Below are 26,743 nucleotides of genomic sequence, written 5' to 3'. Positions count from 1 at the left end.
TTTTCTAAAAGTAGGAGTTTTCTCAGATTCTTCCAGCAGCCTTCCCTGGCTCTGGTGGATTAACACTACAAGGTAGACAGGCAGTGTAGGCAGGATTTGTATACTGCTAGATTTTCAGTTCCCTGGATTAGTATTAGTGGAGCCTAACACATTCTAACTTGACAGGCTTCTTAACTGAGGAAATCCACTGACATAATTGGAGCTTATGAGTGACCATAATGGTTAAATAATCAATTGTTTGCTGTTAATAAGCTGCAGAAAAAGTTCATCTTTCTACCATAAAGATCTAACTGCCATCTCTCTTTTGAGACTAGTGTGCCCTCTACTGCCCTCTTTGCCTTTTCTTCTTTCAGATTGAAATGAAGAACTAGACATTCAGCATCCAAAAACAAGTTGCTTCGATTTTTCCATTTGTAGGAATCGGAAAATGAGATTCTCATGAAGAGAACTCTGTGTAGTTAGACGTGTCAGATAAGTTAATAAATTCTTATAATGGAAATCCTTTACTTACAAGGATGTATCGAATTACCAACATATTGGCAAATCCTAGAAATGTATTTTATAGCAAATATGACTATGGACATTAACTATCTTTAATATTTTATTGATTTTCAGTATGAAAAGTTTAAGCAAAGCTGAGACTGTTACTGTTGATCAGGCAGGAAGAGCCTTAGGACTTACTGGAATGGTCATCCTTGGCAACGGGTGATGTTGAGTCATTTCTACTCTGCTTAATCTAAGAATCAATCTACAACTTTCCAATGGGAAGCAGCTGCACCATAGCTATTCTCCATGTCCCTTTTTGCTTCTTACAGCTAATTGTGCTTAATTATTTTGTTTCAGGAAGGGTTTTCACTCATTGGTAGCAAGAACTGGTTGAAGATTGTGAGACGCATGGATTGTCTGTTGTTTGGAACAACGATAAAGGCAAGATACTGTGTAGCCAACTATTTTTAAGCAAATGATCGTACCCTTGTCATCTTCTAACTATGCATGGGGGTGGAGTGAGTGCGGGAGCTTCTGTTTGCAGGGAAAATGGTACTGGGAAGAATATGTATGTTTAAGAAAGGTTTGTATTGGGAACATAACATGAAACAAGGTGTGTAGAGAGGCAGAAGCCTAGTTAGGAAGAGGGTGTTTCTGAAGAGCCAGGGCTTTGATTGATCTGTCGACGCCTGTCTGACAGAGCCGTGCCACCATTCTCCAGTCCCCAGGCACAAACTGCGAGGATGTGGGGTACATCATTGTTTGTCTTACTATTTTCGAATGCTTTACTGTGTCTTTTCATTTTCCCTTTTCAATATTCAAAAATTTCCCTTTTGCTTCCTACTTGCTTCCTAGCTGCATTAAACATAAAGAATGATCCTCATCAGAGAAACATACAATACAGACTAGTCACCTGGATTATTTTCTTTCAGAAATAACTGTAAAAAAAAACCAGTCTGTTAATAACACATTCACCCAGTAGATAATATTGAAATTTAGGTGAAAGCTCCTAATTTTTCATGGGCTCATAGACTGAGAGTTGGAAGAGCATCTAATAGAGCACCTAATAGAAGGGTCTTAGCCTGGGGTTCACAGACCCTCCAAAGGGTCCTTAAAGAATTCAGGAGACCATGAACTGCGTAGATATTCACTGACACCTGAGATGTATCATTTCCTTCAGCTATGAATGTAGGCATCAGAGCCCAGTCGTATTAGACCTTTGCCCCAGTAGAAATCAGCTGCTTTCATGCCGCATCACAGGTATCTTCAGTGTCAGGCTCATCACTGCCTCAGAATTATGGTGGTGATTAGTCCCTCTGCTAGAGCTTTTTAGTCATGTGTTAAGCATATGTATTGTTAATTCACAAATGAGTGTTTTAATATTGTAGTAAACTACTTCAGTATAATTGGTTTCCTTTATAATCCAATGTATTTTATGTGATTAAAAACATTGTTTTGACTGGGGGCGAGGGGGGGGCTGGAGTGGGGAGAGCTGGGTGGCTCAGTCGGTTGAGTGTCTGACTCTTGGTTTCGGCTCAGGTCTTGATCTCACACTTTGTGGGTTCAAGCCCTACACTGGGCTGCAATGACAGGCTCTGCTCTCTCAAAATAAATAAATAAACTTTATCAAAACACACACATACACATTGTTTTGAGAAGCAATTCACTGGCTTCACCAGATTGCCAAAGGGGTCTGGAGCACATACTCAAGAGCCCCTCTTTTCATTTATGTTTGAGGGCACAGAATTCAACTTATGCCAATAGTCAAGGTTGTAACTGGCTGTCAGAGAACTGGGCCACCGACTTATCTTCTGACTCCCAGCCTGGGACTGTCATGCCAGAACAACATGAGTTTGAACTCGCAGGTTTGAACTTGTGGATTTTTTTTTTTTTCTGATAAATACCGTACGGCACTATAAGTGTATTTTCCTTATGATTTTCTTAACAGTTTCTTTTCTCTAGCTTACTTCATTCTAAGAATACAGTATATACACATGTAACATATAAAATGTGTTAATTGACTGTTTATGTTATCAGTAAGCTTCCTGTTAATAGTAGGCTATTAGTAGCTAAGTTCTGGGGGAGTCACAAGTTCTACTCGAAATTTCAGCACTCCTCACTCCCACATTGCAAGAGTCAACTGTATATGTCTTTCTAAAAGTTACACCGTGCCATATGTCTGATATGTAAGTTCTAATTTTTTCCTGATATATACTATTACAATTTTTAACTATAAAGAGTAAAATAAAAACCAACCATAATTTGACCACTGAAAAATAATCATTATTAACATTTTAAAGTTGCTATGTGGCAGGTATATTATGTCAAGATAGCATTCAGATGCACATAACAGAAAAATCCAGACATAGTGGCCCCCAAAATTAGGGGTGTATTTTTTTTCACTAAATAACAGAAATAGGGAGGTGGTAGCTTTGGCTCAGCAGTTTCACAGTGCCAAGGTCAACATCTTAGCAATTCCTTGGCCTCTCCCTCACATTTGCAAAATGGTTGCTATAGCTCTATTGAATGTCTATTGAAGGAAAACCAGCTTCATCTGTCCCTTTCATAAGGAAAGCATAAACTTTCTATGAGGCTTCCACCTTGCACAACCCCTAGAATATGTCTACTTATGTCTCATGGACCAGACAATGTAATGTGGCCAATTCCAATCTGCTAATATTAGCAAAATGAGTGCTTGGCTTTTCCAGCCTCTTGTATGTATCAGCTCATGGCAATGAACCCTGTGTCTGCTGTATAGATAATTTATAAACTTAGAATTGTAGTATACAGAGTACTTTGTATCCTGCCCTCTTGTCATGTAACATTATGTCAGGAATATTATACCAAGTCATTTCTTAGTCTTTGAAAATGTGATTGTTTGGCTACCTAGCATTTTATTGTTTGGATGCAACATAATTCAGTTAACTAATCCCCACGTTTCCACTATTATAAAAATGTTTTGATTTTCATAAGGATTTATTTGCAGGGCTCTTGAGACAGAAGCCTAGAATATATATTTATCTTGTACATTTGCCCTCTCTGTAGGTTGTTTCTGTTTCTACAGAACTAGTGGTATGTGAGAATGCTCATTTATCCAAATTCTAATAGGGCGTATCATTTAAATTTTGGCGCAGTTCATGATCTCATGGTTCATGAGATCAAGCCCTATGTCAGACTCCATGCTGAGAGCGTGGAGCCTGCTTGGGATTCTCTCTCCTCCTCTCTCTGCTCTTCCCTACTCACTCCACACCCGCCCACTCACACACTCTCTCTCCCCAAAGTAAATAACTATTGGGGCGTCTGGGTGACTCAGTTAAACGTCTGACTCTTGATTTTGGCTCACGTCATGATTTCACAGTTCTTGAGTGCAAGCCCCACATCAGGCTCTGTGCTGACAGCATGGAGCCCGCTTGAGATTCTCTGTCTCCCTCTCTCTCTGCCCCTCCCCTGCTCATGCACACTTCTGCTTTCTCTAAAATAAATAAACATTAAAAATATTAAAAATAACTTTTTAAAAAGCTAGCTTCCAATCTGATTGGCAAAAATGAACATCTTCCTTTAATTTGCATTTCTTTGATAACAAATGAGAATGAACATTTTTTGTGTCTTTGTTAGCCATCTATATTTCTTCTTTGAATCACTTACTGGCTAGTTTTGACTTACTTTCCTCTTCAAAGTATTTAGACAGAATATGTATAGAGATTACATGTTATATACATGTATAGATTACATGCTATGTAGAAATACGTTTATGTAATTTGTGTAGTTATATATATTTGTATGTATGCCATATATGTAGTTTTTAGAAATATTGCTACATAGTTGTGCCTACTGTTACTGGGAATGATATTCTTTACCCCAAAGTTATTTCTAGCTGCTTATTATTAGATTTTTTCTGAATTGAAATTTAGCTTCCTTACTAAACTTTTATTAACTGATAATTTGTTAATTGTTTTAATTTCTAGGAAAGTGATTTTATAATCTACAATGACAATTACAGTTATTTCCAGTAGTTTATATTTATTACTTTTCTCACCTTACTGAATTATCTATACCCTTCAGAACATTAATTTTATGGTTATAGCGTCATCTTTGACATCTTCCTGACCTGAATGGGAAGAAGTGTTTAGATGTTAAGAACATTTCTAGCTGTTGACTGGATGGATATTCTTTACCATTTAAGGGAAATATTCTTTCAGTTATAGTTTATCTATCAATAGTTTTCTCAGGATTACATATTAAATTTTATCAAAAGCTTTTTGACACCTTACCAAGATCTTGTCTTTCTTTTTCCTTTCTATGATGTATTGACTTGATATATTAATATTGAACCAACAGATTCTTATTTTTGCCCTACCCGGAAAAGGATATCTTTGGTGTTCCTTGCCTCGGATAACTTCTAATTAACCAAGTATTATGTAACAAACACCAGTGTTTAAGTTGATAAATGGAAGAAGTATTTTGAAATAAAATTTTTATTCTGTTATCAGCAATTTAGTATAGCTTAAATTCTGTGGATAATAAAAGTTACTTCTTTTCCCTCTGGCTGAAGTAAGTAGATTATATAAGTTCTGCCTACTTGTAAGTTGGGCTTCCTTTTTTTTTGTTAGTAATTCTGATCAAAATGGTCCAGGCCAACCGGCAAAGGGTCAACATGTAATTACCTACCTAAAGGGACTTTGGTTTAAAGGAATAAACATAAACCACTCTCCTCTTTGCCCCCAGTAACTCACTGAAGAATGTTCTCATGATTTTGTCTAGCCTAGGCTTTGAGTAATGCCTCTTGGTTTCAGAGTAAAGGATCAAAGAAAAGTGTTGAAGCCCCTTCTCTCATTAAGTCCTTTTTCTGTACTCCCCTCTCCCTCCTTTTCTATTGTGGAGGAATTCTCTACCAGTGGTGGAGAAAACTGCTTTGGTGGGAGACTATATAGATCTGAGCATTGAATCTAAAACCAGCAGGAAAACCCGGCAAGCTGGTGAGGACTTGTATCTCTGTGGTTCTCCTCCCACGTGGTGTTAACCAGGTGCCTGTCTTCCACGTATGCTGGCACCATATAATATCAGCTGTAGAGCCTGAGGCTTAAGAATCTCCAAAAGGAGATGCTGTTCATGCCCAAGAGTCAGAATTTACTGGGCCAATGCCTTCCAGAAGCTGGAGCCTGACTTTCATGTGAGTACATGAAGAGAAGTGTCAAAAGAGGCGCAAGCCCTTATCCTTAACTTTTGTTTCCTCAAGGCGTCTGTGTGAAGGGAATTTTCTGTTTGTTGTAATAACTTGAAATTAAGTGTTCTAAAATAGGAGAGAACAATCTAACATTGCGCCATCACCTAAAATACAGTAATTTTGAGTTAATCTCCTTAGACGATAGACTATATTTAGGCCAGTTCATGGCTGTTGATACATACTTGAAAACTTTTCATTTCACCACAAGAAGCCCTTTCTCACTTAATTATGGCATAAGAATAAATCTGATTAAGATTTTCAACCTAGGAGTCCTTTTTGTTAACCCAGTGACAGTTTTCCATTGTGCCCCACGGCACTGAGGATGTGGGATGGTGATGTAACTCACTGTCACATTTTTCTTGATGTACCTTAGTTTTATCTTGGGTCCACATGCATTGAGGTGATATTTCTGGCTTCAGATGATAAAGCTCAAATTGTACCTGAGAATTTTACAGAAGCAAACACGGAGCCAGGCTTCAGTTAGGCTATTGAACATATAGCCTACCCTGTCATTCTGGGAACTACATTCTAAAGAAACCCTAACTGTCCAGACTCCTTCTTATGCGCATTCACATACAGACACCTCTAGGCTTACATGATTGGTCTGAGATTTTTGCCCTGACAATACACTTAATACTCATCTGTTTCTGTATACAGCTTTTCATCCAGCTAAGAGGTACAATTTTTAATGTGATTACTTTCCAAAAGGTTAATTACAAAATCAGCATGGAAATATCTAATATAAAGGTATTTCATATAAAAAAGGTATTTCTTTTTTTAATTACTTTTCTAAAAATTTGTTTAATGTTTATTTTTGAGAGAGAGAGCACAAGTAGGGGAGGGGGCAGAGAAAGAGGGAGACACAGAATCCAAAGCAGGCTCCAGGCTCTGAGCTGTCAGCACAGAGCCCGATGTGGGGCTTGAACCCATGAACCGTCAGATCATGACCTGAGCTGAAGTCAGATATTCAACCAACTGAGCCACCGAGGCGCCCCTAAAAAAGGTATTTCGTATAGATGTCTTCATATAGAGTTTAAAGTAGTGTAAGTAAATTGGAAACAGCTAATTAATTGTAAACAGGAAATCGGGTCAGTTTTATAAAAAACGATGCATATCAAACTAGACTTTCAATTAAAGGCTGTAACAAGAGATGAAGAAGGACATTATATAATAGTTACAGGGTCTATCCATCAGGAAGAGCTAACAATTATAAATGTCTATGTGCCGAATACTGGAGCCCCCAAGTATATAAAACAATTACTCATAAACAGAAGCAACCTTATTGATAAGAATGTGGTAATTGCAGGGGACTTTAACACCCCACTTACAGAAATGGATAGATCATCTAGACACACAGTCAATAAAGAAACAAGGGCCCTGAATGAGACATTGGATCAGATGGACTTGACAGATATATTTAGAACTCTGCATCCCAAAGCAACAGAATATACTTTCTTCTCGAGTGCACATGGAACATTCTCCAAGATAGATCATATACTGGGTCACAAAACAGCCCTTCATAAGTTTACAAGAATTGAAATTATACCATGCATACTTTCAGACCACAATGCTATGAATCTTGAAATCAACCACAGGAAAAAGTCTGGAAAACCTCCAAAAGCGTGGAGGTTAAAGAACACCCTACTAACGAATGAGTGGGTCAACCAGGCAATTAGAGAAGAAATCAAAAAATATATGGAAACAGACGAAAATGAAAATACAACAATCCAAACGCTTTGGGACGCAGCGAAGGCAGTCCTGAGAGGAAAATACATTGCAATCCAGGCCTATCTCAAGAAACAAGAAAAATCCCAAATACAAAATCTAACAGCACACCTAAAGGAAATAGAAGCAGAACAGCAAAGGCAGCCTAAACCCAGCAGAAGAAGAGAAATAATAAAGATCAGAGCAGAAATAAACAATATAGAATCTAAAAAAACTCTAGAGCAGATCAACGAAACCAAGAGTTGGTTTTTTGAAAAAATAAACAAAATTGACAAACCTCTAGCCAGGCTTCTCAAAAAGAAAAGGGAGATAACCCAAATAGATAAAATCATGAATGAAAATGGAATTATTACAACCAATCCCTCAGAGATACAAACAATTATCAGGGAATACTATGAAAAATTATATGCCAACAAATTGGACAACCTGGAAGAAATGGACACATTCCTGAACACCCACACTCTTCCAAAACTCAATCAGGAGGAAATAGAAAGCTTGAACAGACCCATAACCAGAGAAGAAATTGAATCGGTTATCAAAAATCTCCCAACAAATAAGAGTCCAGGACCAGATGGCTTCCCAGGGGAGTTCTACCAGACGTTTAAAGCAGAGATAATACCTATCCTTCTCAAGCTATTCCAAGAAATAGAAAGGGAAGGAAAACTTCCAGACTCATTCTATGAAGCCAGTATTACTTTGATTCCTAAACCAGAAAGAGACCCAGTAAAAAAAGAGAACTACAGGCCAATATCCCTGATGAATATGGATGCAAAAATTCTCAATAAGATACTAGCAAATCGAATTCAACAGCATATAAAAAGAATTATTCACCATGATCAAGTGGGATTCATTCCTGGGATGCAGGGCTGGTTCAACATTCGCAAATCAATCAACGTGATACATCACATTAACAAAAAAAAAGAGAAGAACCATATGATCCTGTCAATCGATGCAGAAAAGGCCTTTGACAAAATCCAGCACCCTTTCTTAATAAAAACCCTTGAGAAAGTCGGGATAGAAGGAACATACTTAAAGATCATAAAAGCCATTTATGAAAAGCCCACAGCTAACATCATCCTCAACGGGGAAAAACTGAGAGCTTTTTCCCTGAGATCAGGAACACGACAGGGATGCCCACTCTCACCGCTGTTGTTTAACATAGTGCTGGAAGTCCTAGCATCAGCAATCAGACAACAAAAGGAAGTCAAAGGCATCAAAATTGGCAAAGATGAAGTCAAGCTTTCGCTTTTTGCAGACGACATGATATTATACATGGAAAATCCGATAGACTCCACCAAAAGTCTGCTAGAACTGATACAGGAATTCAGCAAAGTTGCAGGATACAAAATCAATGTCCAGAAATCAGTTGCATTCTTATACACTAACAATGAAGCAACAGAAAGACAAATAAAGAAAATGATCCCATTCACAATTGCACCAAGAAGCATAAAATACCTAGGAATAAATCTAACCAAAGATGTAAAGGATCTGTATGCTGAAAACTATAGAAAGCTTATGAAGGTAATTGAAGAAGACTTAAAGAAATGGAAAGACATTCCCTGCTCATGGATTGGAAAAATAAATATTGTCAAAATGTCAATACTACCCAAAGCTATCTACACATTCAATGCAATCCCAATCAAAATTGCACCAGCATTCTTCTCGAAATTAGAACAAGCAATCCTAAAATTCATATGGAACCACAAAAGGCCCCGAATAGCCAAAGGAATTTTGAAGAAGAAGACCAAAGCAGGAGGCATCACAATCCCAGACTTTAGCCTCTACTACAAAGCTGTCATCATCAAGACAGCATGGTATTGGCACAAAAACAGACACACAGACCAATGGAATAGAATAGAAAGCCCAGAACTAGACCCACAAACGTATGGCCAACTCATCTTTGACAAAGCAGGAAAGAACATCCAATGGAAAAAAGACAGCCTCTTTAACAAATGGTGCTGGGAGAACTGGACAGCAACATGCAGAAGGTTGAAACTAGACCACTTTCTCACACCATTTACAAAAATAAACTCAAAATGGATAAAGGACCTAAATGTGAGACAGGAAACCATCAAAACCTTAGAGGAGAAAGCAGGAAAAGACCTCTCTGACCTCAGCCGTAGCAATCTCTTACTCGACACATCCCCAAAGGCAAGGGAATTAAAAGCAAAAGTGAATTACTGGGACCTTACGAAGATAAAAAGCTTCTGCACAGCAAAGGAAACAACCAACAAAACTAAAAGGCAACCAACGGAATGGGAAAAGATATTTGCAAATGACATATCGGACAAAGGGCTAGTATCTAAAATCTATAAAGAGCTCACCAAACTCCACACCCGAAAAACAAATAACCCAGTGAAGAAATGGGCAGAAAACATGAATAGACACTTCTCTAAAGAAGACATCCAGATGGCCAACAGGCACATGAAAAGATGTTCAGCGTCGCTCCTTATCAGGGAAATACAAATCAAAACCACACTCAGGTATCACCTCACGCCAGTCAGAGTGGCCAAAATGAACAAATCAGGAGACTATAGATGCTGGAGAGGATGTGGAGAAACGGGAACCCTCTTGCACTGTTGGTGGGAATGCAAATTGGTGCAGCCGCTCTGGAAAGCAGTGTGGAGGTTCCTCAGAAAATTAAAAATAGACCTACCCTATGACCCAGCAATAGCACTGCTAGGAATTTATCCAAGGGATATGGAGTACTGATGCATAGGGGCACTTGTACCCCAATGTTTATAGCAGCACTCTCAACAATAGCCAAATTATGGAAAGAGCCTAAATGTCCATCAACTGATGAATGGATAAAGAAATTGTGGTTTATATACACAATGGAATACTATGTGGCAATGAGAAAAAATGAAATATGGCCCTTTGTAGCAACGTGGATGGAACTGGAGAGTGTAATGCTAAGTGAAATAAGCCATACAGAGAAAGACAGATACCATATGGTTTCACTCTTATGTGGATCCTGAGAAACTTAACAGGAACCCATGGGGGAGGGGAAGGAAAAAAAAAAAAAAAAAGAGGTTAGAGTGGGAGAGAGCCAAAGCATAAGAGACTGTTAAAAACTGAGAACAAACTGAGGGTTGATGGGGGGTGGGAGGGAGGGGAGGGTGGGTGATGGGTATTGAGGAGGGCACCTTTTGGGATGAGCACTGGGTGTTGTATGGAAACCAATTTGTCAATAAATTTCATAAAAAAAAAATAAAATAAATAAAATAAAATGATAATGTAGGTGTGTAAGCTCCTACCACACCTTACTCTCTTGCAGATAACAACTATAAACTCTGGACAAAATACAAAAAGCAACAACCTGAAGGCACCAAAGAGAGAACCAAAGCAAGGTTTGAGATCCCATTTTTTACAGCTTTTAGCCTGAAAGCAAGTAAAAGTTGATGCTATACAATGTGGCTAAGATTCCAGTAGGAAAAACCACAATCTTTTTCACCTGAAGAACCAGAGTACAGAGTTCAAATGAATCACAAACAATGGAAAGTTGGGAGAAGGATAATTCTTTGGGAAAAACAAAACAAAACAAAACAAAACCACAGACAAGGAAATCCCCAAATTTTGATATAGACTCTGTACAAATTTCTAATTCCCTAAACATGCATGCAATGCACAGACTCCACTAAAGATTAAAGAACCCAAATAAGATTTGAGCTGTTTGCCAATGCTCAGTTTGTATTTTGAATCCAACCAAAGTAATGTCTGCTAAAATACAAAAGACAACACTCTTTGGAGGAATATAACAGAGTTTCCACAACGTAACATTTCACAATATCTAGGATAAAATCCAAAATTACCAGGAAATATGATCCATTTTCAAGAGAAAAATATAATAAGCAGTGACCAATCCTTGGCGATCATAAATTGGAAGTAGCAGGCAAGGACTTTAAAGCACCTATTATAACTATGCTCAAGTACATAAAGGAAAATATGTACACAATAAATAAATTTCAGCAGAGAGCAAAAAAAAAAAAAAAAAAAAAAAGATGCATAGAGTTACCAAAAATGGAATGTATAGTTCTCTTATCAGTTCTTTTCCCTTCCTCAGGGAAAAATCAGCTTTCAGTTACTCTTGAGAATCTGGGGATTTATTCATCCAAGAGCAAAATGGCTAAGGAAATGAATAGGCAATACAGAAGAGATACAAATGACCAATATGCAGGAGAAAAATATTCAACCTTATTTGTAATCAAAGAAATGAAATTCTGCAATAAAAATCTATGTTACCCGAGTAGATTTAAAAACATTTAAAAGAGGGGCTCCTGGGATGGCTCAGTTGGTTAAGTGTCCGACTTCAGCTCAGGTCATGATCTCCTGGTTCATGAGTTTGAGCCCCACATTGGGCTCTGTGCTGTCAGGGGGAGCCTGCTTTGGAACCTCTGTCTCCCTCTCTCTGCCCCTGCTCCATGCATGTGTGCACATTTGCCTGTGCTCTCTCTCAAAAATAAACTTAAAAAAAATTTTTTTAATTTAAAAGAATAAGAATCTCCAGTGTTGGAGAGACTCTCAGTGGGAGTAAATTGATACTATCCCGCCCACGGCAGTTTGGCACTACCAAAATACCCAAGACCTTTTGACCAGGCAAATCTGCTTTTAGGCATTTATGCACAGATGTATGTATAAGAATGGCTACCAAAGCTTTGTGGCTTACAATAGGAAAAAGGCTATAGATAAATGTTAGTAGGGGCCAGTTAAATAAAGGAATACTCTTCAGCCATTGAGAGCAATGAACTATACTTCTATTTTATACTTATTAAATAAAAAAATCAGGTTACTAAACAGTAGTATAGTCTACCATATATATAATATATTAATATTTTATACATTATATATATTCATTGTTGTAGGGGATGATAATGGATTATTTTATACTTAGGAAAAAGATGAAACGAATTAAAAGATAAGATCACCCAACAGTGGCAGTAAGGAGGGGGGCAGGGTCTGTTCTTCTAAACATGACACCTTACCATCCATCACTCAGCCATGCTCAGAGTTTTCTCTAACTTAAATATGTGGCTTTGCCTAATGGCTTTATCTAAAAATGTAAATAGTGCAAACTGGAACTAGGCAAACCAAGGAATTTTTACCTGTGGGAACTTACAGGATTTTGTGAACTCTAGCTAGAAACATTTTCCTGTTAGCAGAGTGATTTATGTGTTTAATAAATGTCACTGTGCTGAGTTAGCATCTGGATTTCTTTACAGAAGAAACTGAACAAAGGCACACAATACATACCATCTGTTTGGTATATATTGACTGCTCTAAACTAGATGGAATATTAGACTAGAAAAACAGGAAACTATTGCTACTAAAATACTGGATTTATCATTGTTACTGTTACAGTTTAGTTCTAGTTTTAAACTTACAAGCCAGTAAGTTTGATGTAGTTGCCAAATTTTTTTTTTATTTTTTTATTTTTTTTAAATTTTTTTTTTCAACGTTTATTTATTTTTGGGACAGAGAGAGACAGAGCATGAACGGGGGAGGGGCAGAGAGAGAGGGAGACACAGAATCGGAAACAGGCTCCAGGCTCTGAGCCATCAGCCCAGAGCCCGACGCGGGGCTCGAACTCACAGACCGCGAGATCGTGACCTGGCTGAAGTCGGACGCTTAACCGACTGCGCCACCCAGGCGCCCCTAGTTGCCAAATTTTTTACAATTCTAACTGTATCTCTCCCACATTTGCTGATTTGCCAAGGGATGGAACTCATACAGTAAATTAAAGGCAAAAGGCAATTTGTGTGGTAGTCTGGCTTCTTTAAGAATAAAGGGCACTACAGATTGCTAATAGGAGCTTCGTTAGCTCTTAGCATCTGCCTGTCCCCTGTTCCCCAGTCTCGTTTGTCAACTTCGCTGGTTTGTTTAGAGTACCATGTACCCAGTTTGCTCTTTTATATACTTAGGTTTAGAAAAATTTTGTTGAGCTAGCACTGATTTTTCACCTAAGGAATTAGAAGCTATGAAATCTTTATTCCAGAGTAAGACAAAACACTGGTATTTTACTGTAGTCAGTAGTGACTTTCCTGGTCTGTATGATACGGGCTTTTCCATTTTTGCTGATGTCAATTCCCTGAAGGAAACAAATTTAGTATGAGCAGCTCCCCAAAGGGGGAAGAAAAGAAATTACTGCCTTTTCTCTATCCACATTAACAATCTAGAGTTACCGCTCCCCGCAAAGGGAAGCACTCCCTAGAGGTGCCCACAGTAAATAAAAGTGAGGGCTTCTAGGGGGAACTTTGCATCTGTCCAACAGAACAAGAGCCGCATGTTCCGGGTGCAGTTTAGTGGAGGGTCCAAGGAGCAGGCGCTGGAAAGCTGCTGCAGCTGCGTGCAGAAGCTGGCCCAGTATGTGACCGTCCAGGAGCCTGACAGAGTCAGCCAGGAACTCAGGCCAAGTGCTGGCCTGCTGGGGGCAGGTGAAAGCCAAGGGAAGGATTGTGCACAGCACATCCCACCACAGCACCGGGTAAGTAGGCCAGTGTGTTGGCTGCATGAGAAACCTGACAAAGTATTGCTTTATGGGGACGAAATCACAGTGGAATGTGTTGAATCTATCCGGTTTGTAGGTTAAAAGATACCTAATGTTGAGTGACATATTTAAAAAAAAAATTTTTTTTTAATGTTTATTCATTTTTGAGAGAGACAGAGCACAAGTGGGTACAGGGCAGAGAGAGAGGGAGACACAGAATCTGAAACAGGCTCCAGGCTCTGAGCTGTCAGCACAGAGCCTGACGCGGGGCTCGAACTCCTGAACCGGGAGATCACGACCTGAGCCAAGGTCGGACGCTCAACCGACTGAGCCACCCAGGCACCCCGAGTGATGTATTTTTAAAAATATTTTTAAGTTTGTTTATTTTGAGAGAGAGGGCGCACATGAGCAGCAGAGAGAAGATCGCAAGCAGGCCTCACGCCATCAGTGAGCCCAATGTGGGGCTCAAACTCCCAAACCATGAGATCATGACCTGAGTCGAAATCAAGAGTTGGGACACCTGACTGAGCCACCCAGGCACCCCCATAATGTTGACTGACTTGTTTAGATTGAAGATTGATCCTCATTGTAGCTACCTATAATCCTAGACATCAGATTAGCCAGGTGTCCCGGCTGCATTCTGGGTGTCGTCATAGACAGTGGTTCTCAAAGTATGGTCTGTGGACCCTTTCCTGAGACCTTTCTCAAGGGGTCCATAAAGTCACCATTATTTTTATAATACTGAGACGTTATTTGCCCTTTTCACTTTGTCAGTATTTGCATTAATCTGACAAAAGAATTGTGAGCAAAGCTGCTGTCACCTTGGTACCCATCAAGGTAGTGGCCTCAAACTGTGCAGGTCTTCACCAATCACTCGCAGTAAGAACACAGGCAGAGCTGCTGTGCCCTGGGAGGCACGGTGGCTGTTTGGAAGGGAAGTGCCTGAGGGCCTGTGCTGGGCGCTGAACCGGCCTTCTTCACGGAACACCGTTAGTACTTGAAAGAACAAGATAAACTAGGGTTATTCATACTTGGGCATTCAGTGGACACTTTCTCAAACGAAGGGAGCCTATCATTTCAGGAAAACAACTAATAGTATTTATCGACAATGATGAAGTAAGCTTTTCAAGGAAAAATTGGACTCTTGGAAAACGTGTATGTATCTGCCACTTGACCTCCACAGCTCCCTAACCCAGAAGACTATTCTGATAGTGCTTTTAACAAACATGAGTGTTTTTCTTTGGATATAATTACGTGACAAGATGTTTCAACATTTTGGAAGATCTGTATAGTCCAGCCAGTCAGTATTTTCCAAATGACCAATGCAATGATGCTACAAAATCATGCACGGATAAAAGATCCATTCAAAGTGCAAAACAGACCAGTGGTTTTAATATAACAGAGTGTAACAAGTTAATTGCTATGATTTCAGATTCCATGTATACAGCTAACTTTTAAAAACCAGTCAATTGTTGAGTTTTGGTGTTCTATCAAAGAATATCTATCCACAATTATCCGAAAAGGCTACTGGAAGATACTTCTGCCTTTTCCATCTATGTATCTATGTGAAGCCAGACTTTCTTCATGTACCTCATCCAAAGCAACAGACCGAATGCAGTAGATAGGAGAGTCAAGCCGTCTTCCATTAAGCTAGACATTCCAGAAATTTGCAAAATCATGACATCTTTATTTTAGGAAATAGAGTTACTTTTCATAAACATTTTGAATAACATATATTGGGTTCACTTTTAAATGAATATTTTTAATTTTTGCTTTCACTTTTAACATGTAAATATTAGATACAGCCTAAAAAGCCGCTGTCCGAGGGCCTCAATAGTTTGTCAGATCATAGAAGGAGCTTGTGATCCTAAGTTTGAGAAGCACTGTTACAGAATTTCTCCAGGAAGTACATATTCTCATGCTTCTTTGGCCTAATCCCAAATGCTGTTAGCATAGGCATTTGCCTCTGCTTTTGAGATGAAATTCTAGTTTCAAGTTGGGTTTTTTATTTTCTACTTTGAGAAATGATTTTCCAAACCTGGCTTTCTAGCCTTTCATCCTATAAGGGCCCTTAAACTCAATGGAGCAAGACCATTCATTGTTGCTGTTTTATCACCAAGTTTCTTGTGGTTCATAATTTATCTAGGGGGAACATAAATTTACATTATTTATCATAAGGTCTTTTTCTTTCAACAAGTGCTGTATGATTTCCTCTTGAATGTGTTCAGTTTGCCAAATAAGATTTCTAGAATTCTTTCCCTCCATTTGTTTGTCTGATCTTTGTGAAGATTTCTTCATGCTAAAGCTCCATTTCTTACAAACCCTGGATCTGGTTTCATTTTGCCACATCAGCTCCTGCTATATTAAGAATCCCTTCCCTGCAAATGGGATGGAGTGGTTTATTACAAGGTACTCTATTAGTTTATGATCCTTTGCCCCCTAAGTAGAATGTCTTCTTTTGTAGGTTTCATCGATCGTTATTAGATTCAGATTACGGTACCCAGTGCGTGGAGTGGGACAGGAACCGAATAGGGTGCTAGAATTTGGGAAGTACGTCTGGAATGCCTTATAAAGGCAATGAAGACACACCAGGCTGGAGCCTAACCAGGCTACACACTTATCTAAATATAAGAAGATAAATTGAGGCTGTAGCATGTAGGAGCAGATGCAGACTGAGGGTTCTGAGCTACAGCAACAAATGGAAGTTCTAGCTCTGATTTCAAAGGCTGGCCCCCAATACCCAGGTAGAAATATCCCCAGAGTGGCTAGAAATTTTTCACATCTTTCCTCGATGCTGTATTCAGGGACTTTGACGATCTGCAGTTGGGGGTTATGCAATGCTGTGCAAAGACCACAGGCTTCAGAATCAAAATGGATCTAGGTTTGAATCCTGGCCCTGCTAGTGGCCGCGTGATTTCGTGAGCCCCTGAACCTCATCTGTAACATGGCAAGACGGAAATGCTGTATATACAGACATAGTACAATGCCTGGCAAACATCTAAATAACATTATTCATTATTACTATTATTGCCAGTACCGTTACCCTCCCAGATCTGTGTTCCCTTGCAAGTGAACACGTTAGCGCGCTGGTCAGTAAGCAAGGGTCAGAACTCCCAAGGCAAGGGGACCGTAAGATGGAACGTCTACAGCTGCAGAGCAGAAGACAAGGTAAAGCCACTAGGTTAATTTGCCAGAGTGTAGACATTGTGAAATACTGCCTAGAACATTCTAGTCTTCCTAATGGCAAAACATTCCCAGGTTTGTCGTAGTTGCTCCTGTGCAAATTTGGTATCACGTTCCCTTTCTCAGAATCCATCTTGAGAGTTGCAAGCTGTAGCCAAGTTCTAGTCCTCTTGCTGCCCTCCTGGACTCAGGTGTCATTTCCCCAATGCCTTATCTATACCTTCTTATCTGCAATAGTTCTCTTCTTTGCAGGTAGAGATAATTTCCTGTCTTTTCATTTCACATTCTTCAGTCATTTCCCAGAACATTTGGTTTTTATTCTTCCTCAGCCTTGTAATTTTACCAACTGTGGCCTAACCAAGGCTTCTCAATTTGAGGGCTTCTAAGGCAGCCCAGCCCACCCCGAAGAAGGGGGAAAGGAAAGACAGGAAGGCGAATGGCAGTTCCCAGCTGAACTGTCCGTTGTTGATACAAGAAGTCCAAGAGAAGAAAGCAGCCAGGAGGCTCCAGTTACTGTGTGCCCAGCACCTTCCTTGTCTGTGCACTTGGGTGGAGGACGGTCTGATCCCGGAGCCGCCTACTCACCTCAGGTGGTTCCATCACACTTGGCTACTCTCCAGCGTTTGTGCAACATGATGTTGGGTTGTTGTCTGCCCGTGTTTGAAGAACATGTGTGACGTGAACTGGTACTCTAGGAAAGCATCAAAAGTCAGAGCTAGAAGAAATGCCAGGCACTGGAGTCTTTTATTTTTACAGATGAGGAAACTGAACAGAGAAAGGGGGTTTGCCTAAGGACTCCTGATTCACTAGAGTCCCTTATGTTTTTGCTCATTTTTAGTATTCCTGACTAGTTTTTTTTGTTCTTTCCTTCCTGTCTCCCTCCCGTTTTTGATGCTTCCAGATCTGCTTTTCTGTTAGTACCTAGTGTTAATACCTATTACTTTTCTGTTAATACCCACTACTAGCAATAGTCAGCTTCATGTAAGAGGAGACAAAATTTGGACACTCTGACTTCTGCCAGCCGTGACGTGATGCTGTTAGAGGCATCTTCTAGGGAGAGCCTGGTTTCTCTCTCTATGCCACCAGCTTGTACGTGGGACGGGTGCACCTGTGTGCAATAGCCCCAGGTATCCAAAACCTAGCCAGAGCTGCAGACACGTGGCTAGGAAGGAGGGGTGGTGGGGTTTCGGAAACTGTGCTCTTAAGTAGAGGCGGCCTTCAGAGGCCTTTTAGGCCTCCAGGCCACCTCCTACACTTTGCTTTTGCCTGCGCTCTATCCAAGAAAAACCCCTCACATTGTAGATTCTTTTGAAATAGATTCTGAAGCATTCCTACACTTCATGCTTAGTGTACCACCTACTATGGCTCACCCCCTCCACTGTAAGCTTGAAGTCTTATACCTGCCTTCATTCTAGCACCTCTTAGGTTGCATGCTAATCACTGTTCTACTTGTTAGGTTCTCACTTGGCTGTGGGTTCTTGAGGGCTGGACCACTACCTTGTTCTCCGTGGCCCCTTTCCGTGGTAGGCACTAACAATGTTGAATGAAGATATCTCGGTATTTTACTAACAGAAGAACTCATTCCCTTGGAATGTCTAAAATGAGATTTTTTTTTAAAGTTTTATTAAAAGCATATGGTTATCTTGAAATCATAGGGTTTATTTCTTCCCCTGCTTTGCTTTTCTGTCGTGACCATGTATTACTTGAGTTGTAACTCTCAGAAAGTAACAAATCAGGGGCGCCTAGTTGGTTGAGCTCAGTTGGTTGAGCGTCCCAATTCTTGGTTTCAGCTCAGGTCATGATCTTGGCAGTTTGTGAGTTCGAGCCCCACATCGGGCTCCGTGCTGTCAGCACGGAGCCTGCTTGGGATTTTTTCTCTCTGCCCCTCCCCCACGCGCTCTCTCCTGCTCTCTCAAAATAAATAAACTTTAAAAACAAAATCATTATCGGAATCTGGACAGTGTCCACTGCCCTCCAGCACCAGCACATGGTCCTGGGCTGGGCGTCTGAAGACAGGAGAACATGATGGGGTTGGACAGCTGGTGAGACACCGAGGAACACCAGGTGCAGGGCAGGAACCTCAGACAGAAACTCTGTCCATAACCCCCTCCTGTAGTAAATCAAGGGACAGCCCAGCTTAAACCAGGACAGAGTCCACTGACAATGACTTTATGCCTTTACTGACACTGGTATTTTCTTTTCACACAAGTACGTGTGTTGCCAGTCCTATGATGGCCAGTGGCATTTCTGATTACGTTCAGCTCGTCTCCTAATTGCAGTCGCACCAGAAGCCAGAGAAGCAGCAGCAGCATGGACCGGCCGGCACAGGGACTTCAGGAGGAAGGACCTCAGTGAGTTGGTTGGCTCAGGTAGGGCCTATTTCCCTGTCGTCTTCCTTGGTCACGAGAAACAGTGATCCTGAGGAATTTGTATCCTTCTGTTCACCCCTCTGTGGAATAGTGACGTGAAGTGCCAGCAGAGAGAGGACAGTAGAGACAGACGGGGCCGCTTCCGCCTACCTGTGCCGTCGGGTGCGGTGGCGCCACTGAAGAGCTGCCCTCCGCGGAGGGGGTGGGGGCGCTGTTAGCTTTTCAATGCGTGACGTAAAGAATTTAATTGCCACGCTCCCGGAGAGAAATAAAGGGAAGAATTTCCATTTAATTTCGAAAATGAGATTGAGAACTATCCTAAGACAGGTTATCAATATGAATTTGGAGCCAGCTCAGTGATGGTCTCTGTAGCAGCAAATTCCCGGTGCTAAGAGCTGAGGATGTCCGGAAACCTGGGAGGCTTCAGCCTTGTTCCCACAGACTTGCTTTCAGACATTCCCCTTCCCTTGCAGCTTGCTGTTACCAAAGCATCCCACAAAACCTATTCATTCAAATTCAGGGTTGCTTGATGCCCTGCTCTGCTGGGAGCTCCTGGAGGCCTGTCTCCTCCTCACTGTGTTCCCTGCTGCGCTCGACAGCAGCTCTCCGGCCAACAGCTTGTGCTTTCCACACAGTTCTGCATGGAAATCAGTATTTAAGGATGAGTTTTCTTTTTTATTTTTTATTTTTTTTTTTTTTCAAAGTTTATTTATTTTTGGGACAGAGAGAGGCAGAGCATGAACGGGGGAGGGGCAGAGAGAGGGAGACACAGAATCGGAAACAGGCTCCAGGCTCTGAGCCATCAGCCCAGAGCCCGACGCGGGGCTCGAACTCACGGACCGCGAGATCGTGACCTGGCTGAAGTCGGACGCTTAACCGACTGCGCCACCCAGGCGCCCCAAGGATGAGTTTTCTTTTTAATGTATTTATTGAACTGTGCTAACAGTAGTATAAAACGGAAAATATGGGTGTTTCCTCCATCTGGCTTACCACTCAAAATAAATAGACAGTCCTACAATTAAAAATTTAAGACGATTAAATAAGAATTCACATCTATTTCTTTTAATAACTTAGCAACCACAACAAAAAAAAATTAAAAGCCTCTTTGTCCAGCAGCAGGACAAACTCCATAGTGCCCCAGTTTGTAGCCTCATATTTGCATTGTGGTTAGAGGTTAATTGAATGAGTGGCTGAGGAAAACATGGAAACAAGGCAGGGTATGATATCGTTATTCAGGAAAGATCAGATGCTGCAGAAGGCGGACCGTAGCCCAGCGTATTTACATAGTGGAGAACCACGTACGAACCATGCACCAGGTGGGCGGCTCAGATAGGTTTCTCATTTGCTCTAACCTTCTGGACAAGTTGTTGCATGAACATAAGTGCATAAAACATTTTAGGAACCAATTTAATGTTGTATCTTATTACCTAGAATTCCATTTCAGCTACACAAACATACACATAAGGATGCTCTTCAGTGTTGTTCATAGTAACAAAACTGGCAACAACATAAATGTGCACTAGTAGGATACTAAGTGGTTTTAAGTGTGGTATAACCACAAATGGGATAAAAATACAGTCAATAAAAGTGATATATATCCCTATCTGTTGACGTGGAAAGATATTTGTAATACATTAAGTTTTTTAAAAGGTTAAAAACAGCATGGATGGTTTAGTTTTTATAGAAACACAAACACACAAAATAGGTCTGGAAAGAGATACACTGACCTGCTAATAACAGTGGCTCTCACTGGAGAACAGGGCTCCATGTTACTTTCACATTCTTCTGAGAGGCTAGTTTGAATTTATTAAATTTCTATTACAGTTTCTAGAGAAATATCAATTGTGCACACCAAAACACACCAAACCATGCCATCCATAGAAAGGGCATAAAACCACCTACCTAGTAGATGGAGTGTGAAGAGTAAATATGGCGACTGAGTCAAAGCAGCAAACACAGATGTAAGACAGCAGGGCCGGAGCCCATCGTATCACAGTAGACTGTGGATCTGCTGTCACCGTATCTTCCAAATTGCCAAGCACAGTCAGATTTTCATTTGAACTCTGATATCTAAATCTGGGCAACTTACTCAGCTGGTTATTATTTTTTTTTTATTTTGAGAGAGACAACTGAGCGGGGGAGGTGAAGGGGCAGAGAGAGGGAGAGACAGAATTCCAAGCAGGTTCCACACTGTCAGCACAGAGCCTGACTCAGGTTTTAATCCCACAAACCGTGAGATCATGACCTGAGCTGAAATCAAGAGTTGGGACACTTAACTGACTGAGCCACCCAGGCGCCCCTCAGCTGGTTTAAAACACTGCAAGTTACCAAAGGAGTCATACAGGTGGCAAATAAGCATGTGAAAAAATGCTTGACATTATAGAACTTCCATTTATGACATTCTGGAAAAGGTAAAGCTACAGAGTAATGGAGAACAGATCAGCGGTTGCTTGCCAGGGGGTGTTTGACATAAGAGTGTAGGCAGCATGAAGAAATTTTCGGCGGGAGGTGGAGAGGTATGGAAATGTCCGTGTCTTCTCTGTGGTGATAGTTACATGCCTCTCCCTGTCAAACTTCGTGGACAGGACTGGAAAGAGACATGAGTGAGCTAATTATCTCCTTTGGACAGTGAGTTTGTGACCTCTCTTTATTACATTCAGAACCTGCCTTCCACAAGGTGAACGGCTCACACCCATTCATCTGGGAGGTGAGAAAGATGAACTAAGCTAGTGCATTTCATTCACTGACAACTTTCTTACCCACAAAATGTTAACACAGTATTCTTCATTAAAGCAGGACCTTACCTTTGTAAATCATTTCATTAATTTGACATGCTTAAGGATACAAGTTTATCTCACTTCCTATATGTAGTTAGAGGCATTATATATAGGAACCCCGTAAAGGTAATAAACACTAATTTTTGGTGTTTCCCTGATATTTCCTAAAAGCAAAGTTTTTCTGTGTTCTGTTATTTCAAGCCATTGCTTTTGGCTATAATCACTAATAAACTACTCTTCTGGAATCCCCCTAGTCTCTCCTGGTGTCAGAGGAGCTGTCCCCGGTCTATGAACAATCTGCGTGGGACACGGAAGACTTACGCCCCTTTCTACGCTTGTGCCTCATGGATCAGAATTTCCCCGCATTTGTGGAAGAGGTGGAAAAGGAACTTAAAAAGCTGACAGGGTTGAGAAATTAACACTCCACGTACATATAGCACTAAGGAACTTGAAAAAGTTCACTGAAAAAGTGCTTCCTCCTAAGATTAGATACAAGAATAAAGAGTATTATTCCAAGCACCTTTTATCAATGTTTTATTTTTAAAAACAGTGAATCCACTTTTTTATACATCATTGCACTTCAACACTTACACAGAACACAAGTACATGCATCTACGGTTACACACCGCATGAGAACCCTGCCGGGTGAGAAAATCTACACTCAACTGTTTTAAATCAATGTGAAAAATACAGTGTCAACCCCAGAGGATAACTAGTTGCATAGAATACCATGCTATAACATTTCAAGGTCATTGAAAACAAAAGGTAAATTATAAAAGTTTGCCTTAATTGAATGTACAATAAGGTTCAACACATCAGTGCAAAAGGATTTAAGAATTTACATGATTTAACAGAAGAAAAAATAATCACTTAAAAAGCAATCATACATATATACTGCAATTCAATATATCCATTCAGTGGAGTGTTCCAGCTTTTTATCAAAGTCATAGGTTAAGCCCTTAAAATTATAGATTTCAGTTTATATTACTCATCTTTATGTACCAGAACTGCACAATCTCCTCATCTGACAACATACAGTAAGGAATGAATATCAGCAGCTAAAAAATGAAACAAGCATTTATTTTATTTTGGATTTCTCCCACCCCCAAAAATATAAATATATATATATATATTTATATACTGTATATATCTGTAGGTTTTGCTGTACTTTACAAAAATGTTATCACTAGATGGCAGCAGTGCATTTTAGAGCTTTGCCAATTTAACAGCTGCATTAAGTAAAAAATGGCGCATGCATGATCCGATCCTCAGAGGACCTTTTCACTTCTACTTAAATATTTTAACAAAGGGGGGAAAAAAAGCAACATTCACAGCACATCAAGCCCCAAATAGTTTACACCTTCTACACTGAAGCATTGTTTAAAATGTACCTGACTAGATCACCCTTACAGGAAAGGCTAAATAAGGCATGCTTTAGACAGTCATTTGTGGTGCTGCTCACTTAAAAGGGGAGAGAACCAAAGAGGTCCAAGCAGAAAATTTAGCAGATCATGTTGCCACCAGTTTCAGGAACCTAAAGATCTGTGAAGAAAAAGTATTTGGAAATTAAAAAGGAATATGCACTGTCCCTGAAGACTACACCAAATCCTACATACAACAAAGCTTTGGTTCAGACAGCATGCGCAGGGATGTGGTGTGAAACTCTGGTCTCCATGTGCCGGCATGGAAGGCACTCTGGCCCAGCTATGCCCGGCCACCATTCTTGCCTTGCCCTCACAAGCAAAGTGGAATTAACTGGCCTCTGGGAATAATCCACCCAAGGTGACAATTTTTACCTCTTTTTTAAAAAAACAGTTAAATAGTGGTGCAAAGGATGCATTTTGAAACACCATACGTATTCTGAAACGGCACTTATATAAATATGTGGAACAACACAGCTGAAAATGTTCCTTTCCGGCTGCTGCACTGGACGGAGGGCAAACAGAACTTGTTCCATCATATCAACAGCTCTGAAATGAACTAGAAGATCCTACAACATGCTACCAACTACCAAAGAATGTGCAACAAGGTCAACAGAGGCAACGTTCGTTTGCATATAATTTTTAAAATTTCTAAGGAAGGCCATACTTACATTATAAGCAGTATTTAATTTGTGTTTCTCTGGCGCAAGTTTTTATCTTTGTGATTGTTGGTAGAGTTGGTTTTCCTTTGGAGGAAAAATTGCATTATAAGAATTAAAGTCAGTGGCAACTCTTGAAATTATAACACATGGAAATACAGGGATTCTTTCACTTACTACCATCCCTGGTATAGTAAGAAATTTTACTGCACAACATTAGTCAATAAAAATATTCTTTGTGTAAAGTGCATACACACACACCTTCAGTTAATCCTTTTGATTCCCAAGGCAGACAATATACAGGTAACTTTCCATCCAATTTACAAACTATAATTACTCTAACGGTGTATGGACAGTGGTTTCTTCTCTACTGAACACCAGTCTCTTCTCGAATGATAAAAGATAATCACACACAGGCGGGCAGTGGTGTGCCCTCTGGCACTTGGCCAATTTGGGCCTCTCACACCTTAGTCCCCAACTCTAGGAGACTCCGCTTCTCCTGGACCGACTGAAAATTTGCAGTACCATCTGTCTTGGCTACACGCAATTGTTAATGAAGCCAGACAGCTTCTCCATGCTACAGTCCAGCTTGAAATTAACGTTCACAAAACTGGCAGTCTCCGATACACTTGTTATTTCCTCCACACTATCAATTCAAGTATGTAGGACGTGCAAAATTTTAAACGGTTTTTTGCATGGCGTTCCACCTTGTGTTGTTACGGAAAACAAAACCGCACAGCCTGTCCTGGGAATCAAATGGCTGTCAGCTCCATGTCTGTGTAGCTAGGGAGTCTACACTACAACACTCATTTCCACCCGCTGGCTCCCCACCACCTTAGCTACTCACTCCATTCAATTAAACTGCAAATACAAAATAAACTACTGAATCAATGTCCAACAAAGTACTCACATTGGCCCAGCTGGTTCATCGTCTGTAAGGTATTCCGTTTTTTAATAATCCATTGAGAGACAGGAGGAGAAAGGAGAAAATCGTGAGACTCTACGTTAAGAATTAACAGAAGAGCAAACGGCAAGTGGCAAACATGGCTATTCATAGCATTTATTCAAGGCCATTCCATCTGGAGGTGCAAAACACTCATGGAGTTATTACTTCTAGATTCGAGTTTTTAATGGTGGGTATGTTGTTTCAATGGTTTTAGTTGACACTGGGAATGCTTGTCATGAAAAACTGCAACTGTAGCGGACAGACAGGCTGCGATATTATACTCATCTTGTCCCCAAGTTCCAGTGGTTCACTCTTAGAGAAATGAGAACACAAACCAACATTTCAGTTGTAAAATCCTGCTGTTTGTTTTCTTGTGGTGAATGCATGGCTCAATCCTGCAGTGTGGACGGATGTGTGTGTTCTATACATTTAGCCACACATCCTCACTTCCCCAAAAGACAGTGTTCTTGCTGTTTTGTAATCTTTAGGAGAGTCTTTAGTCTGGCGAATGAGATTGAGGGAGAGGAAGCCACAACAGTTCAACCTAATACTGGGTCAGCCCAGCTGGGCTATGCCAGCACAAGTGCATACATAACCAGAAGACGTTCTGTGACACATCAGGGAGAGCTGAATAGTGGTGACATCCCTCTAGAAAAGACTTCAGACTTCTGACAGAAAAGACAGGCTCAACTCGAGCCCTGGCCAAAACCAGAACCCGAATCCAGATGAGCCATGAGATAGTTTTTGTTTTGTTTTGTTTTGTTTTTAAACCAAAAAGCTTACATCATCTGAGTTTAGAAGCCTTCTTAAATTGGTATTTCATTATTCTGATTTATAAGTTTTTCTTTCCTGTTTCAACTAAGGGCAACTTGGTCCCCTTTAAGCAGGGATATATGTACATGGGGAGGGAACAAGCAAGTGCTCTTAGTTTTTCTGTTTTATACCAGTCAGGTAGACTAAATGATTCTGAACAGTTTGGTTTAGCTGAAGGCTTCTAGAAAAACTCTCAGCAGGATTCCACAAGGGGGCTTGGTGCACATGAAGCAGTTATGGAGATTACAGTCTCAGTGTAGGCATCTGCAGGCGCACACGTCAGGAGTAATGTCTGTCACAGGGAGACATTGCTCCACCTGGTCCTTCGAGGCAACGGAGAGGCAAAGCCACCGCCAGCACACACAGTGACTGGAGCAAAAAAAGATTAAAAAAAAAAAACAAACAAACGAACGAACTAACCACAAACCAATGACTTCTCAGCCAAACAACAGGCTGGCGACACACCAGTGTCCAACAGGATTCTACTACTAACAGTACACTATTGAACAGGTACAAAGAACAAACTAAGAGTCGAGGACACCCGAGACATCAGTGTGCTGTGTATGCAGTGAAGATATACGAAGACATATCAGGACTGAGACACACGAGCCCGGCCTAAATCTACCCTCACCACAACACCCGACTGCTCTCAGCAT

The 26,743-nt window shown here is 40.5% G+C and overlaps 2 protein-coding genes across 4 annotated transcripts in view; one reads left to right on the top strand and one right to left on the bottom strand.

Moving 5' to 3' along the window:
* REC114 (REC114 meiotic recombination protein) overlaps positions 1 to 22,667 on the top strand; it is a 113,648-nt gene extending 90,981 nt beyond the window's left edge. Inside the window, exons 3-6 of one of the 2 annotated variants that reach the window (XM_030317754.1) lie at positions 844 to 927; positions 13,704 to 13,916; positions 19,382 to 19,471; positions 22,503 to 22,667. In XM_030317754.1, the coding sequence (XP_030173614.1) occupies positions 844 to 927; positions 13,704 to 13,916; positions 19,382 to 19,471; positions 22,503 to 22,667 (552 nt within the window). The remainder of the gene's footprint in view (positions 1 to 843; positions 928 to 13,703; positions 13,917 to 19,381; positions 19,472 to 22,502) is intronic. The other variant, XM_030317755.1, reaches the window with a different exon arrangement.
* A 98-nt stretch (positions 22,668 to 22,765) lies between these two features.
* The window catches only part of NPTN (neuroplastin), a 72,955-nt gene continuing 68,977 nt past the window's right edge, over positions 22,766 to 26,743 (bottom strand). Inside the window, exons 7-9 of one of the 2 annotated variants that reach the window (XM_030317753.1) lie at positions 25,239 to 25,248; positions 24,341 to 24,415; positions 22,766 to 23,790 (exon numbers count right to left, since the gene is read on the bottom strand). In XM_030317753.1, the coding sequence (XP_030173613.1) occupies positions 24,355 to 24,415; positions 25,239 to 25,248 (71 nt within the window). In that variant the 3' untranslated portion in view covers positions 22,766 to 23,790; positions 24,341 to 24,354. Of the gene's footprint in view, positions 23,791 to 24,340; positions 24,416 to 25,238; positions 25,261 to 26,743 lie in introns of both variants that reach the window. The other variant, XM_030317752.1, reaches the window with a different exon arrangement.

This window comes from Lynx canadensis, chromosome B3 (assembly GCF_007474595.2).
Source record: "Lynx canadensis isolate LIC74 chromosome B3, mLynCan4.pri.v2, whole genome shotgun sequence".
Taxonomy (NCBI): Eukaryota; Metazoa; Chordata; class Mammalia; order Carnivora; family Felidae; genus Lynx; species Lynx canadensis.
This window is presented reverse-complemented; position numbering and strand designations above follow the sequence as displayed.